At 31.1% G+C, this 16,121-nt stretch overlaps 2 protein-coding genes across 3 annotated transcripts; both read right to left on the reverse strand.

Moving 5' to 3' along the window:
- Positions 1-7,958: 7,958 nt before the first annotated feature.
- LOC101215431 (dehydration-responsive element-binding protein 2C) lies at positions 7,959-10,289 on the reverse strand. 2 transcript variants are annotated; one of them, XM_004138510.3, is made up of 2 exons: positions 10,029-10,289; positions 7,959-9,479 (listed from the first exon to the last, which is right to left on the reverse strand). In XM_004138510.3, the coding sequence occupies exons 1-2, from the start codon at positions 10,049-10,051 to the stop codon at positions 8,270-8,272; spliced, it is 1,233 nt and encodes a 410-aa protein (XP_004138558.1). In that variant the 5' UTR covers positions 10,052-10,289; the 3' UTR covers positions 7,959-8,269. The 2 variants fall into 2 exon arrangements, with proteins under 2 accessions (XP_004138558.1, XP_011656418.1); XM_011658116.2 differs by having other exon boundaries at positions 7,959-9,553; positions 10,029-10,282.
- A 2,218-nt stretch (positions 10,290-12,507) lies between these two features.
- Positions 12,508-16,121, reverse strand: LOC101221525 (laccase-12). Its single transcript, XM_004138364.3, has 7 exons — positions 15,845-16,121; positions 15,615-15,766; positions 15,421-15,513; positions 14,975-15,126; positions 14,737-14,865; positions 13,176-14,138; positions 12,508-12,866 (listed from the first exon to the last, which is right to left on the reverse strand). The coding sequence occupies exons 1-7, from the start codon at positions 15,947-15,949 to the stop codon at positions 12,736-12,738; spliced, it is 1,725 nt and encodes a 574-aa protein (XP_004138412.1). The 5' UTR covers positions 15,950-16,121; the 3' UTR covers positions 12,508-12,735.

Here is a 16,121-nt window from a genome sequence, read left to right on the forward strand (position 1 = left end):
GATTTATTTTTACAACTTGGTATCATATTCCCTCGACTTTCAACTCGTCTAATTTTCAGTCTCTAATTATTTTTCTCCATGTATCTACATAATTGATGTATTAAAAAATAAAATATCACGAGTAAATATATGTTTAAATTAATTTATATAAAATATATTTTTTTTCTTAAACCGTGATAAGTTAGATGAAATAATACATAAATAAGTTTTAAAAAACAATACTATTTTAAATAATACAAGAATATAAAAATAGACCATTTAGACACCATTTTTAACGATATTTTTTCTTTTACCTTATTTTTATCGTCTGTTTATATTTCCACATTAAATTCAGAATAAATTTGGTAGATTATTTTTAGAATTAACCACTTTTATATATTTATCATTTTAAAGAAAAAATAGATAAGCATTGGATATGAATGAAAGTGGGTGATAGATTCCGTTGAATTAAAATTATGTCAACAAAGCTGGATAGTTTAATGGGTAAGAAAACAATTGTTTAACTTCATTTAACAAATCTGTTTATGCAATAATTATTACTTTCTCATCATTAGATAATACTTTTCCAATTAAGAATCACAATAAGCAATTAATTAATAAAGAAACGCAGGCGCTTTAATTAAGGTTAAGCATCTACTCCTTTATTATTATTATTTTCTTATATATATATAATTTTCCAATTAATTAAGGAAACACAATATAAATTAATTTGCACCTTAATTAATCAGCCACACCAACCTTTCATAAATAGAATTCTTAATTCTATAAAGAGAAAGCTAGCTAGAGACTGCAGGAACTTAATTAATATCCTATAATCTCCCATAGATTCTATAACAATAATAATATAATCAAAAAGCTTAAAGAGACGAAGAAGTTAGTGTCCTTTAAAAAGAAAAATCAACTAAAGGGAATTGTTATAATTAACCAAGTCCACTAAAAAGAGCTATTAATTTAATCAATTAGTGTATATGTAATATAATACCATAATATTATATGAATATATCTGTTCATAAATTAATGTCAGAAGCAGCTGAAATATTATCGGCCTCCACCTAACATTGCAACATGCATAAGAATCAATTTGATGTTTAATAAAATTAATATTAGTTATTTTAAATAATAAAGTACTACAAATATTTTGGTTTAATTTTTTTTTTTTGTTATATTTGAACATATTAAAGATATTAATATAAATACAAATTGAATATATTTTTTTATAAAATAAAAAAGGTAAAACAAGTTGGGTATGAGAATTGAATTAGAGAAAATAAGGATTTAAAAAGTTTTTGAAGGTTATCCAAGTTGGTTGCCAAAAGTTTAGGCTAAAGCCATGAATTACATGGTCAAAAATAAAAAGTTTAGAAATATCACCTAATTATGTGTATCTTATATCCAACTTGCCTCACAACTTGCTTTTCTTTTTCTCCCTTCTATTTTGATTAGATGCTTAATTTTGGTAAACCACTAATAGAGACACAAAATTTGACTTCTTTCTTATACCCATTTTATTACTTCAAGTTTCCCACTAATGTCTTCTTGATAATCAATACAAACCCACGTCGCAATTATGAGTTTTGTTCTTTCATATTTTACTCTAAACGTTTGAGTTTAATTTTTATTTTGTTTTTAAATTTTAAAATATCAACTTTGTACCTTTGGATTTTGATCGATAGAAAATTTTTTATTATATTAAATTAAATTTATTTTAAAATCCACATTATTTTAATTATTTTAATTAAGTAATTCAAAGTTTACATTAAAAGTTACGGTTAGAACAATAATTTTTGACAAATTAAATTCTGTCACGTCATCACAACAAATATTGTTATAATTATAATTTGATTGGGGTTGGCTAATTAAGTTTTCTCGTATCCAACCCAATTCAGGCCACAAATATAAAAATTGGATCAACGAGGATAATTGACCAAAACCCTCCAATGAGCATATGGACCAAAGTCTAAGCCCAGTTAGTAAATGAGCTCAAATCGAAGTCTAACAAGCATATGAGCCCAAACCCATCTAAAATCAATGAAAATTCTCTATAAATAGAGACATTGTCATTTATTTGAGGGATTTTGGTTGAAAGAAGAATTGAATATTCAAACTTCTATAAACTCTCAATACATGCAAGTTTTTATCAACCCCAAGATTACAATCTTCGTAAAGATTGAAAATTTGAAAGATTAAACTTTTCTTGAATTCTATAAGAATAAAACTCAAATAGACTTATAAGTACAACTTTCCGAAAAACGAGAAGTTCTAAGTTTTAATTTGCATTCAAGAAAAAGTATCAAATAAGTCAATATTTGAGATTATATCCACAACATTATATAAATCATTATACAAAGTTAAATTTTACGAATTACATTTCTCCGAAGATTTCGCGTGAAAGTCATAAATAAAAAATAAATTACTAAGGTTTAAAATCTAAAATCTATGCTAAAAATGTAAGGATGATGTTAGAGTTTTTTCGTTTGCTATATTTTTTGAAGCGTAGTGATTCTTCGTTTCTTCGATCTTCATCTTTATCTCTCGAGATGTTTTGTTTTTTGTTTTTTTCTTGCTTGAGTTGCTTGATTGCTTTTATGCAATTGCATGTGTAGTGTAGATTCTATCTGAAAATTCTTTCCTTATTTGAAATTTTTTGTGTCCATTCTCAAGGGTTGTTTTCTTTCCTTCATTAGTCTTAGCATGTTATGGGTATGTATTTTCCTATTGATGTTGCATATGTAAGGTGTTGTTTTATTCTTCTTAGAAATATCATTTTGAAGAATTGTTGTGCATTTATTTGTATTTGAACCATGCGCTACACTACGAGTACGTCATTCTTCATCAAGTACTATACATCTTGAGTTGTTTTTCTCTATATCATCGTAAAACATTGTCAATTTCTTGCCAAAAGATTCTCATATACTTAAAGGAAGCCTAAGTCAATCAACTGATGTGGTCTTCATTCACGTACTTACCAAAGAGCCTACGTAACCCTTTTCTAAAGATTAAAGTTAGATTGTTCGTGTGTCTCTAATAGTTACATATATAAGTATAATATTGTAATCAATTAACTATTCTTTAGTAAAACTATCTTTGTTAGCACACGTTGCATCTTCAAATATAGGTGGTATTTCTTCAAATCGAGTTACTAGTTTGGGTTAGGTGTTATTTCATATTAAAATGTGAACTTTTTAAAATTAAGGCACTAAATATATAAATTAAAATCAAATCAAATTTTAGTTTACATCGACAAAAACTTAAAAGTGTATATATATTATTTATTTATTGGGAAAAGTCATATATAAGAATTTGAAAAGGATGGTTTTACAAATCTGGATGAAAACAAACAATACACTCTGCAATGGGATTGGATGAGAATATTCTTTTTTTAGTATTTTAACTGTTTTTAATGGAATAATATATTCCCTTTTAATAATTGTATTTGTATTAATGTGTAAATATTTAATAAAAAAATGGACCACTTTAATATGATATTAATATATAAAATCATAATGTCCTTTTCCATAATATGATTGGTCTTTCGAGAACATATAGTATACAATTGATTAGGTGTTGAAATCAAATAAATTCCTGCCTAGTAATATTATTCTTAATAACAATTTGCGCTTTACAAAAAAAATATTTTAATTTATGACAATTTGCAATTATATGATTTTATAATTTAGAAAGTAAAACACAACCACAAAAAAAAAAAAAAAAAAAAATCATTTTCTTTTAACTTTTAAATTTAAGACCCATTTGTTTTTTTTTCTTTTTTTTTTTGAACTTGTGCTTACGTCAATTTAAAAAAAAAAAGAATTTCACCTTTTTTTAATGAGTTTAACCCAATTTCATAAACCTAAAAAGAGAGTTCTCACACCCCTAAAGATTGAAAAGAAAAAAAAAGCAAAACAAACAAAGACGAAAACCAACAAATCACATAGAAGTTAAACACATACAACTCAGTCGAAAATTTTAATTCAAAGAAAAGTGGTAGATTTGAGTGCATGCACGAGCCTCAAACCACTTAGAACAACAAAGCAAAACTTTAGATTGAATAACTAATCAATGTAAGACTATATAGACTTGCATATTAGGTTCACACTAAACTATTGGAAATGACTTTTAGGCATAGACTCATAAGCAAAGGTTCAGACTTTTGTCCAACTTTAAAGAGTATCAATACTAAGACAGATTATAGTTGTGAGACTAAGGTATGTTAATGCGTGATGATAATATAATCTTGTCACCACATGTGTGCTGTCATCATTCAGGTGTCTTTGTAAGACATGCTAGTTATAAAGACTAAAGTGTGTTGGTGATAAAAGTATAACTTTGTCACTGTACGCGTACCATCATCGTCCGTCTAGTGAGTTAACATAAACAAAATGTCGCAAATTCAAATCTTGAACTAAATTTTATTTGACTCGAGAAAGATAGACTACATATTTTTTAACCTACCCTAAAGTCTTATAGTTAAAAAACACACACAAACACAAAAACAACAGATAGAAGTGACATTATCCAATCCAATATATATCTTTAATATGTAGATTATTTCAGCTTTTAATTATGATGGGTGTACAAAGGTGATGAACTAAGGGTATGCATTATCCTTTTTAGGAGATCAAATTTATTGGAAAAGAAGAAACAATTCATTTGTAAAATTAATTCTATCATTCATACATTGCACATTTTCATCCTTATCGGTTCAGCACTTCAAATTTGATAACTTTATCTTTCATGACAAATTTTTAGGTTTAGGGTATTGAAGATGTTGCCCTTACATTAATCACTCTCTTTTGGTCTCATCTTATCAAAAGCTTAAGTGCAACGAATGAAGGATAAATGAATCTTTTGGCCTCATCTTAGGACTTAACATTATATATATCCTTTCAACTTAATTAGTACAAATTACAAAAATAAATAAATAAACAAGTACTCAAGTCAAGTTGTACATAGAATTGTTTGAATTAAAAATGAGCATAATTCAAAAAAAAATTGTAGATGTAACAAAATTTACGAATCATATCACTTATAAGAGTTTATCAAAGATAGAGTTTACCGTTAACAAAACTCTACGGATGTTAGAATCTATTATATTTAGGATGCATTTAATTATTATATTTAAAAATACTATCAAGTATCTCACAACAACTGCTCTAGAAACATTTGACATTTTTTTTAGACTGAGGAATAATCAAACTCTCTCTCTTTTAATAAGAATATAGTCATTGAAAAGTTTATGATATTATAAATTCAAGAAGAACCTAGAATACAATCCATTTGGTTGCACTATGATTCCAAAGATCCTAAACTTATAGATAAGAGTTATATCTCATTTCGTAGAAATGATTATGAAAGTAAAAATGAAAAATTGTCCACGTATAACCCACAATAATTATCTATCTATTGGAATTCACAACTTTTGGAAATTTTCAGTTAAATATAGTCGAGATCGACCACCAAGAATTGAATAAAAATAATTGTTTTGTTTCATCCATTATTTTCAAATTTTCCACCGAATCTTATTGATAACTCTTTTTGTTTTTGGATTGAAATAAATTAAGATTGGACAAGAACAAGACTTACTAAGAGGATCACTACAAGAAATTGAAATTCTTTTGACGCATAAAATAACGTCGATAAAAGGAACGTCAGGAGACAAGTGTTCCACCAACGTAGTATTCTCTACGTTAGTAGAATTGATCGCTCCCGACGTTGTGCTTACTGCATTGGGTAAAGGTAGACCGGTTCTGATGCAACTAACATATAAACGTTAAGAAACGTGTAACAACTAAATACATTTTTCTTTTCCCCGACGAGATACTGAGAAACGTCGGGAAGGACATCCACATTTAAGACGTTTATTAAAAGGCATCGAGAAAAAGAAAATATATTATTTAGTTGTCACACCTTTCTTGACACCATGCAATAAACGTCGAAAATGTGGCTTATATTTACGACATATTTAGCAATAGCATCGGGGAAAAGGAACCAATTAAATAATATGCTTCCTTTCTTTTGACACGCACACATAATGCAGGGATAGTGGCTAATTATTCTCGACGCCATTAGTAATGTGTCTGTTTTAATAGCCCACAATAACGATACATTACTAATGGCATTAAGACTGAGTGACTTCTCTTGACGTTTTCGTTATGTATTAGAAGTGTGCTTTTAAATAGCACTTTTTCAGTTATGTAAATCACAAAACTAAAAGAGGTAGAAAGAAAACGAGAGAGACCGAGAAGAGAAAAAGTGTAGTATGTTTGTCTTGTTGTCGTCACTCGTCGTTATTCCCTTGTCGTTGTTCGTCTTCAGTAATTTAGTTTTTATTTTGGTTTAGTTTAGGTTTTAGTATTAGTTTTTGTTTCTAATTAGTTTTAGAATTTAGGGTTTGAATTAGTTTTAGGATTTAGTTTTGGATTAGAATTAGAATTTTATGTGTTTTATAGATTTAAAAATTAATTTTAAATTTAAGAATTAATTTAGATTACGGACGTTTATATTGAACATTTGAGAAGAATTGAAAATTTAGAGGGATTGAATTAAAAATTAAAAGGGTAGAATTGAATTTGAGGAAGGGAGTGTAACGATTTCAATATTTGTGTTTGTGAAGGCTGTTATTGTTTTATAACTTTTGTAATTTTTAGTTAAGTTTTATCTTGACTATCTGCAATTATGATAGCTTTAGTTCGTTAATAGTTCTGTAATTTGTTGAAACTATTAGTTAGGTTGTAATGTTTTAAGTAATTTGTGGTTGATTTATAGATATCTACAAAAATGTGCCTACGAAGTGCCAAACATATATATAATCGTTAATATTTATAATTCCTATGTTGTTAAAAAAATGAAATATCAAAGAAGAAGAGAAAAAGAAATAAAAAATTTTTGAAAAAAGGGGAATGTTCAACAACAAAAAGAAAAGACCGACAGAAATCAACTTAGAACACATAGATCATAAACGAAAAAAGAAGAAATCCTCCCGCAATCGATGATCCCAAATCCTATGTTTCTTAGATTCTGTAATCCAAAATTCACACAGGAACAATCCAAGCTAACACCACCACCATCAAGTTTCAATCTCTTCAGCCATGGTAGACGAACAACCCTCAACGTCTAATCGCTAGAGGAGTCGAGGATCTGAGGTCACCGCCCAACTTATGACTCTCGTATCTTAAAGCCATCTGCGGCGGTGGGTGGTCGTTGATCGAAAGTCGATGGTTTTCAACTGAAGTTAAAGAATCTTGTCTACGAAAGAAATAAAGAAGAAAGAGATCATATATAGACTGTGCAATCGAATGAAGAAGTAGACTGGAAATTGAAAAATTCAGAATGAAAACTTAAGAACGAAGGGGGACTGAAAATTGAAAAATTCAGAATGAAAATTTAAAAACAAAAATTTAGAAACGAAAAAAGTGTTGGAGATTTTAAAAGCTTAATATATGAACTACTCCTCTCATAAATTTTAATACAAAACCTCTAGTATGAAACAGGTCCAATTTCCTAATGTATATCTTATTTAATTGTTCTTAATATATTTTATAACTAGTTTACTTAGTAAATAGTACTATTTTTTCCGTTCACAACAATTTTCCTTGTTTTGAAGCTAAAGATTATTTAACAAGATATCGTCCATCTGACAACTCCATTTCATTTGAAAATTTCAAATGAATATCAAGCGATAGCAATGTGATTTTAAAATGATTAAAATATTTGACAAAATTTAAGCAAGATTAAGACACTCTTTCTCTATTTATTAATAATAAATGTACTAATCAAATTAGAGAGAACCTCCAATAAGATAAGAACAAATTAGCGCAAGATACATGAATAAGTATTATCCACTATTACCATATTCTGATGACTTCACAAGAAAATTCTGTACAAGAACTCCTCTTTCATCAAGTAGAAGAAAGAACCTGTAGTACTGGAAAATCAAAGAAGAGAGGAAGACCATATACTGAAATGAACCTCATGTAAGAGTGATTTGATACAAACACGATTTACTCTTGATCCATGGAAGGCAAAATTTATTACACTAACTGAAAAAACATTGTTAGGTAGCTGTAATTAACTCAGTATGTAAATCATTTATCAGAAAAGCCAGACATATCCTCCAAAACTAAAACCTAGGAAGAATTTGTCAGCTTCAAACACTAAAAGTATTTTACACAAACCCAAATACAGAGTCAGCAATGTTTTTAAGTGTGTTCTTTTTAAAAAATAAAAGAAACGAAAGAACTTCTAGTCCGCCCAACCGAAAAATTGCCCTTCAAAATCCTAAATCACCAATTTCGTTCAGGTATCTAACACAATCATCTGCTGCTGCATTCAGATCCTCCTCCCTTCCCTGCTTCAGGAAATCAAATCCGTAGTCAACATCGGCCGGAGTTCGCTCCATCTGTTGGGGACTTCCGAGAAGCTTAGCGTCGGGATTTTGGATTTGGTATGACCTATTTGGTGGCTTCTCAGACCCAACACTGCCAACATGAGAAGGCGCCATGTTCGTATAAGCATCTGCATTGCCCTTCACGATGTTTGTTGGATCATGCAAGGAATCACTATTTATGAGACTTAAAAGCTCTTCCACATCAAACAATTCATCCATTTGAAAGTTATGTAAATCATATAGACTTGGAACCCCAGCTTCTGATAAGACTGCTTGATCATCACTCCGTCCACAATATACAGCATCCAGATCTTCATCCTTCACTTGCTTCTCTAAGCTCACTGGCATCACCATATGGCCAGCCTGAGTCCCCGTCCTTGGCTCGAACATTTCATCCATTTGAAAGTTCTCCAACTGATCCAGACAAGGAAACTCAGCCCCTAATGCAACTAGCTGATCATTACGATCCTCATGTTTCACTTGATTCATCGGTGTTGCAGTCTCATCACCATGATCACCGGTCTTCGATTCACCTTCTCCATCTTCAGTCTTCACGTTTAAGGAAACAAGTCGTGGCCTCATTGTGAACTCCTCAGGCACACAGACCTCAGATTGGTTGGAAGTCGTAGTAGTCGATTCTGAACATGCAGAAGTAGTGGTTGAAGAATCCGAGTTACGCAGCCCCAGGTATTCCTCCAAGAGAATCCCCTGTAGCTGCCCTCTATTTTTAATGTTGGGAAGGTTTAAACGAGCAGTCTGACCGTACATCGTCCTTGCAGCCTCGTCGTAGGCAAGAGCAGCTTCAATGGCAGTAGGGAAAGTACCAAGCCAAAGCCTACTCCCTCTATTGGGTTCACGAATCTCAGCAACCCATTTTCCCCAAGTCCTCTGTCTCACACCTCTGTAATTGCAATGTGAATTTAAGGGTCCTCCTTTGCCTTTCATACATCCTTTCTTAGACCCTTTTGCTGGAGCTTTACGGATAAGCTTGCCACCATTATTACTAGAATCGAAACATTCATTATATGCTTTCCACTTGGCAAGAGTCTCAGCCACGGTCGATCGATCTCGTCTACTCCGTGACTTCCTCTTCCTGATTGAATTTGTAGGTAAAGAAATTGCATCAGAATATTGATCACTGTGACCCATTTTCTCGACCATTTTCAACTGAAATCGAAGAAACCAAAAAAAAAAAAAGAAAAAAAATAGTTCGCCGATTGCTTTGTAACTTCAACTTCCTAACAAAAGAAGCACTAAAACCCCATATTTCTTGAGCCCCAGGTAAACCAATTCGGAGTCAAGTAATTGAAACTTTCTAAACAAGGGGGAAGAAACCCGCAGATTCCTTGAGCCCCAAGTATTGAAACAATATTAAAATAAGGAAAATGAAGAGTAATAAATTATCATCAAAAGTAACGAAGAAACTTCCAGAATAAGCTGGAAACCTAATTTTTAAGCAAAGCCCAAAAGATAAATCTCAAGAACTCAAAATTTGAATTCAATATTGCAAATTAAGGATGCAAAAAGCTACAAGCCAAGCATAAATTCCTCAGTCAACTATTCACTTAAAGAGAAAAAAAAAAGAAGAAGAAGAAGAAGACGGATAATTACAGATATTGAAAAGGAAATTTGAAGAACTAACCTCTCAATCGTCTCTGATATCATACGAAGTGAAGAATCCCTATCGAAGTATGTATGCAGTTTCCTCTTCCTTGGAATATTTTTTGGTTGTTGCTTCTGTGATTCTGAAATTTCTTAAAAAAATTGAAGTGTGGTTGGTTAATGCAAAGTTGTATTGTTGCAATGAAACGAGGGGTTCTTAGTTTATGGTGAAGAAGATATTTGGTTTTTTGGAATCTGCAAGTTTAGAAATCGGAGCCGTGAAAGTGGGAGAAGGAAATATTTATAGCCTTCTTCTAGAGATTTCTGATATTTATCCTCAGCCTCAAGAGAATTAAATAAAATAATGAGGACGTGGCAATTTCTTAGTCGCTTCGTGGCTCTTTAAAATCTTAATTAGTGGCACGTGTCACTAGAACTTTCCCGAACTCAAAGGTCATTTTCTTGCCTACCAAGGACTTTACATTTAAATATTACAAAAATACAATCTCCTTCTTACCAGGCCTTCCTTTATATCATTATGATACACCAAAATAATCATAACTAAAGTATTTAAAGTAAAATAAAACTTCATCCTGTAATTTGTAGTTGAATCTTCATGCATCTCACTTTAATTTAAAACAATTAAAATGTATTTTAAAAAAAAATAAGAAGAGTTTCTTGCATTAAAAAAAAATTGAGATGAAATGGGTTACCAAGTGTATGTAAATCATATCTACTTACTTAAATTTAATTCAATTTGATTCTATTAGATGAATGGATTGTCTCGTAAAATTAATTTAGATGTACCGTAATCGGTTCAGCCACTCTTCGATATCAAAAAAAAAAACTCAATTTTATCCCAGATATTAACGTAGTAAAAGACATGTTAATTAAAGAAGTATTTTGGTCCACTTCATTCATCAATCAATCTAAATAGTGTTACATATTACCATTTATGCATTTATAAAAAAATAGAATCTCTTATCACAATTCTACATGTCAAATATGTAGACTTTTTAGTTATATAGCATATTAACTTCACTTTAAATGCAATTTAGTACTTCAAATATTTTCCAAAAGTGTTTTTCTATTAAGTAGTGTGAAGAAAAAATAGAAAATGATTGATTGATAAGAGAAAATTTGCAAGAAAAAACGATTTGTTATATTTTAAGCCAACTTTTAAAAGGGTATTAATTAAGTTAAAAGTGTCTTTCCTTTTTGTTTGAGTTAACAAATAAGGTAGTGAGAATTTGAATTCAGTATGTTCACTTTAGTTAAAAATCTATCTATATTTTAAAATATTTGTAATATACTATAAAATTTCAAATTATATACTTCTATTAGATCATCGTTTTATTAGTTAGTGTATATCAATATTACTAACATATATGAACCATATTACTATATTTGAAAATATATTTCATTTATTCTCGATTAAGACAGCGTATTATTTATTAACATTTTCCAAGTACCTAATTATTTTTAGAAATTCGAATATACTCCATTAAACATTTGTAAATTCTACAAAGACATAAAATTGAAATTTGAAATGATTATTAAAAACCTTTATGTGGTTGGAGATTTAAGTAAAATTTTAGGTTTCCCATAAAGTGGGCATATGCCATAAGATTCCTAAGGCACGTAGGGCAGTACGTGTATGCAGTGTCTTCCTATTACAATAGAATATGATGCCCTAATTTTTGCGCTGGGTTGTATTTTTCTCTGCCACGTAACCTTTTCTTATTGGGTCACGTTGCATGGTGAATGTAGCGCCACGTGGATATATTACATGGCATTTACGTAGGTTGACGTGTTGAAACATCATTTGGTTAATGTCATCCGTGATGTTTTGCAAAGTGTACTGCCTCGGAAAGCGTCTTTGCTGACGCCATTTCCGCAGCCCTATTTATTAGAAATATTTTTAAAAAAAGAATTACACCCACTAATTATAGAAGAAGAAAATATATAATTCACGAGTACTGAGGTTGCTCCATCTTGCATAAGTTCTATCGTAAACTTTCGATTTGATTAAATTAAAAGTTTATGATTTGAAAATTGATGGGTCTATAAATTATTTTTCATACTCCTTTTAACAATTTATTCTTCGTAAAATAAAAGTAATGGATGAATCTTATTTGTTGTAGGTGTGTCTATTTCTACTTCAACCATCAAAATGATTTTTCTAAAAGATGTTGAATTAGTAGCTGATTAATTAAAATGACTTACTAAGATAGATGATTTAAAGTCAACAAATGCTATTACTTTGAAATGAAAATATCTATAGTAAATAAACAAATGAAAGCGTGTGGTTGAACCAATATTGACCAATCTAATTTTGCGCTTTAAATAGGTGGGAAAATTAATTCACATATGCTTTAATCGATAATTAAATCCTGAAATATTAATTGTGGATTAACGTACAATAAACAAGTAGGTGTTCTGAATTTTGACTCAAGACCAATTTGAATTTAATTCAGATTTGCAAAGAAGTGTTTCTTATATGGAATCATTTTGGAATCTATTTGGTAATCGAAATATAACCACTTTATATAATAAAAAAGAACAATGATACAGAGCATATTCTATACCCCTAATGCAGGGGAAACAATAAAAATTACAAAAAGAGAGAGAGAGAGAGAGAGAGAGAGAAACTCACAAACTAATTTGAATTAAAAGCTACAAAAAAGAAGAAAAAAGAAAAACATTCAAATTGGTATTGTTATTATTTTTTTGGGTCTTAGATCTAATTAACAAAGGGGAAGATCCGGCGGCGGAGCCTCTATTGACTGGAGCTGTCCAACACCGTTGTCTACAAGAAACACCATCGCTAGTCCCCACGTGATATGCACATCTAAGTGACAATGCATTATCCAAGCACCTAAATAATTCATAACATCATATAAAAACTTTAGTAATTAGGAAGAGAAAATGAATTTTGAGTTTTACTTGTTTTAATTAGATATTTAGTGGTTTTGAGTTTGCTTTAATTTAAAATATTACCATCTTATTCCTTTGTCAATTTAGATGTTAAATTTAACCTGAATTTTCATCATACCTACTTTGTCATAATTCAAAGTTTGAGGTTTAAAGGATTATGGGAAAATCTAAGAATCAAATTAATAGGTTACCTAAGACTATAATATATTTAAATTTCTGTAGTATTTTGAAATATAGGAGGAATAATTACCTGGGTTATCGGCGACGAATCGTATGACGGCCCAACCATTTACAGGGACGGCGACGGTGTTTCTAAGAGGAGGGTCAACGAGGTTGAATTTTTTAGTATCCTTTTTGGGGTCAAAATTTCCAAATCCTTCGGCGATGATGTAAAAATCGTAACCATGGAGATGAATCGGGTGATTTTCCGGCGTTACAATACTAGTGTCCTGCAACACAACTTGTACAGTCGATCCATATTTTAATCTATACCCTTTAGTACCCGGCACCGGTTGAAAAAGCGATTGACTAACATTGCCGGTATAATCAAATTTCACCGGTGGGTTAGCCGGAAAATCAGAAGTAAGAACGCCGGGAATCCCCTGTTGAAACGCTTGAAGAATCGAGATATTTGAAGGAAGAACAAATGAGACGTTATTCATACTGGCTGTGAATCGAGTGCCATTGGGGCCTTGGCATTGGCTGGGTTTGAAATTTCGTGGGCAGTTGTTGAGTCCTAATCCAACAGTGAAGAACAAATTTTCGTCGATTTTGGTCGGGACAGGGACCGGTCTTGGGCTGCGGAATTTTCGGCTGAAGGCGGTGACGGTGGCGGTGTCGTTGAAGGCAGGGAGAAACGGCATTATTGGTTTGATGGTGGGGGAGCCTTTCTTGGCGGGGCAAGGGGCAGATTTGTAGTTGAGAATGGCGGTGGTGGTGGTGTTCCCAAAAGGTGCATTTTGGGCACTTTGGTAAGCACGTGCGGCTATGTAGTACCGAGCGGGAACTTGGTTCCCGGAGATTAAAACGTCAGTGGTTTGGCCAGGGCCGAGCATTAGAACAGAGGTGGTGAAGGGTTTTGTGTAGGAAGCGTCGGCTCCGACCACCGTGAGTTTGTGGTTAGCCACTGTGAAAAACAGAGCTTGGTTTAAGGCGGAGTTTACTACTCTTAGTAAATTGGTCTCGCCGGAATCTATGGGCACGATTATCGTATCTGCATAATCAGTACACAAACGTAAAAATGTTATTTCAGCATCAATCTTCCGACTCAAATTCTTTTGCAAAATATTATGATGATAATTGCTATAATTAAGAGGTGAGAAAATAATACTCAACATTTTTAAGTTTAGATTTTAAATTTTAAAAGATTATACCTCCAATTTTATCCTCCTTTTAAGAAGGTTTTACTTTTTACTTTTTTTTATAAATTTTTATGGAGGTTTATCTTGTTATTTGGCACTGAACTTTATTTGTAAGGATGGTAAAAATTTGTAATTAATTGTACACTGAGAAAATGCTCGAATGTTTATATCGGGTAAGTTTTTCAGTTTAATAATCACTTGAGAATATATCAAATGCTCGAATTTTAAAATAATAGTCAATCTTTTATCTACTAAACTATATATAGACTTACACAGTTTGAAAATTTGTATGCATGGCTAGTTTTGAAACACTAAAGCTTTGTCATTAAATAGGCAAATTTTCTATCTCATTTTTTTAAAAAAAATATTTTTGAATTCTTTTTTACTTCCGTGATAAAAAAAAAAAAATCATAAAAAAGATAGATACAACCCAAAAATAAGAAAATTTACCTTTGCTTGAGCACTTATATAGGTCACCTGGTTGACCATTGAAAGTGTAAGCATCAGAGATATTAGGAGCTGCTCCGGTTCTTGTGGCTTGTCTAACTACATCGATAGGGTTTGCATCCCACCATTCGCCTAATAATCACCAAACAAAGAATTTAATAAAAAAAATTGTAATGATGCAATTATTTTAATTATAGTCGAATGTAATAATAAGATAAGGTTATTTGTTATTAATTATTACCCATTAGAAGTGTTGCTTCCCTGTGTGGTTTTGGGAAAGGGTAAGACTCTCCCTCTCTAGGACGAATAATCAACGCTCCATAAACAGTAGCCCTAAGCCACGAGCTATGCGCATGCCACCACAAAGTCCCTTCCTGTCCTTGTACGGTAAACCTACGTTACATTCATCAACCATATGTTAATATATACTCTTAATATCAGACCCTTGATGTTATGAAAATTTCTGTATGGATTTTGATGAATATTTTCTTTTACAATAACAAGAAGATCAAAAAATATTTAAATTAATAAATAAATATTTTATTATTTTTAAATAGGTATATATCTCTATTAGTTATATTATATTTGTATTAATGATATTTTATACTTTAAGAAATTTTTCTATAATAAACACAAATATCGATATGAAACTCGTAGAAATATGTATAGCACAACAATTATCTCTACCTGTAAGTGTAACTTCTTCCTGGTTTGATTGGACACTGAGTCACGAACTCAGGTCCATCAGCCCATCCAGTTCTAAGCTGTCTAATCCCATGCCTACAAAAAATAATAACTAATAACGTTATCGGAATTGATTTTTAAGTGTTTAAAAAAAATATATATATATATATATATATTTATTTATTTGTTAAACTTACCAATGAATTGTGACATTGTACTTGGCTTTATTGATGACAGTGACAATGAGAGTATCACCATTGCGCATCTCCAAGGTCGGCCCAGGGAATTGCCCATTCACTGTAATAGCATTATGGGTTTTGCACAACCTCTTCACTGGCGTAGCTTGAATCTGCATGAAATTAATCAATTAATATTACTTCCATTTTAGATAATACAAAATTAATATTTTAAAAAACTTAAAACATACAACAAATTGATGGCGATGGGTTTGTGGGTGAGCCAAGGACAAGGCCGCCGCCGAAGCAAAGAGGACTAAAATGGCAAACAAATATAGAGACGATGGTGCTGCCATAGTGCCAAAACGTTTGTTTTCTTTGGTTTGAGAAAAAAAAATTGTAGCAATGGATATGAAGAGAAAGCTTAGGGGAGATTGAGTTTATATAGGGGGAAAAAATTATAAGAGGAGAATTGAAGAAAAGAAACAAAAGAAGTTGTTTTGAGTTTGGCAGATTAGGTATTGATAT

Source organism: Cucumis sativus, chromosome 6, assembly GCF_000004075.3.
Source record: "Cucumis sativus cultivar 9930 chromosome 6, Cucumber_9930_V3, whole genome shotgun sequence".
NCBI classification, from domain to species: Eukaryota; Viridiplantae; Streptophyta; class Magnoliopsida; order Cucurbitales; family Cucurbitaceae; genus Cucumis; species Cucumis sativus.

What these genes read in the sequence shown, in the direction of transcription:
- LOC101221525 (XM_004138364.3), bottom strand. Translation starts at nt 15,949, where the DNA reads ATGGCAGCACCATCGTCTCTATATTTGTTTGCCATTTTAGTCCTCTTT. An exon ending in TACAATGTCACAATTCATTG is followed by an intron (nt 15,514 to 15,614) that starts GTAAGTTTAACA and finishes TATTTTTTGTAG; the next exon opens with GCATGGGATTAGACAGCTTA. An exon ending in GGAAGAAGTTACACTTACAG is followed by an intron (nt 15,127 to 15,420) that starts GTAGAGATAATT and finishes AATGTAACGTAG; the next exon opens with GTTTACCGTACAAGGACAGG.
- LOC101215431 (XM_011658116.2), bottom strand. Translation starts at nt 9,547, where the DNA reads ATGGTCGAGAAAATGGGTCACAGTGATCAATATTCTGATGCAATTTCT.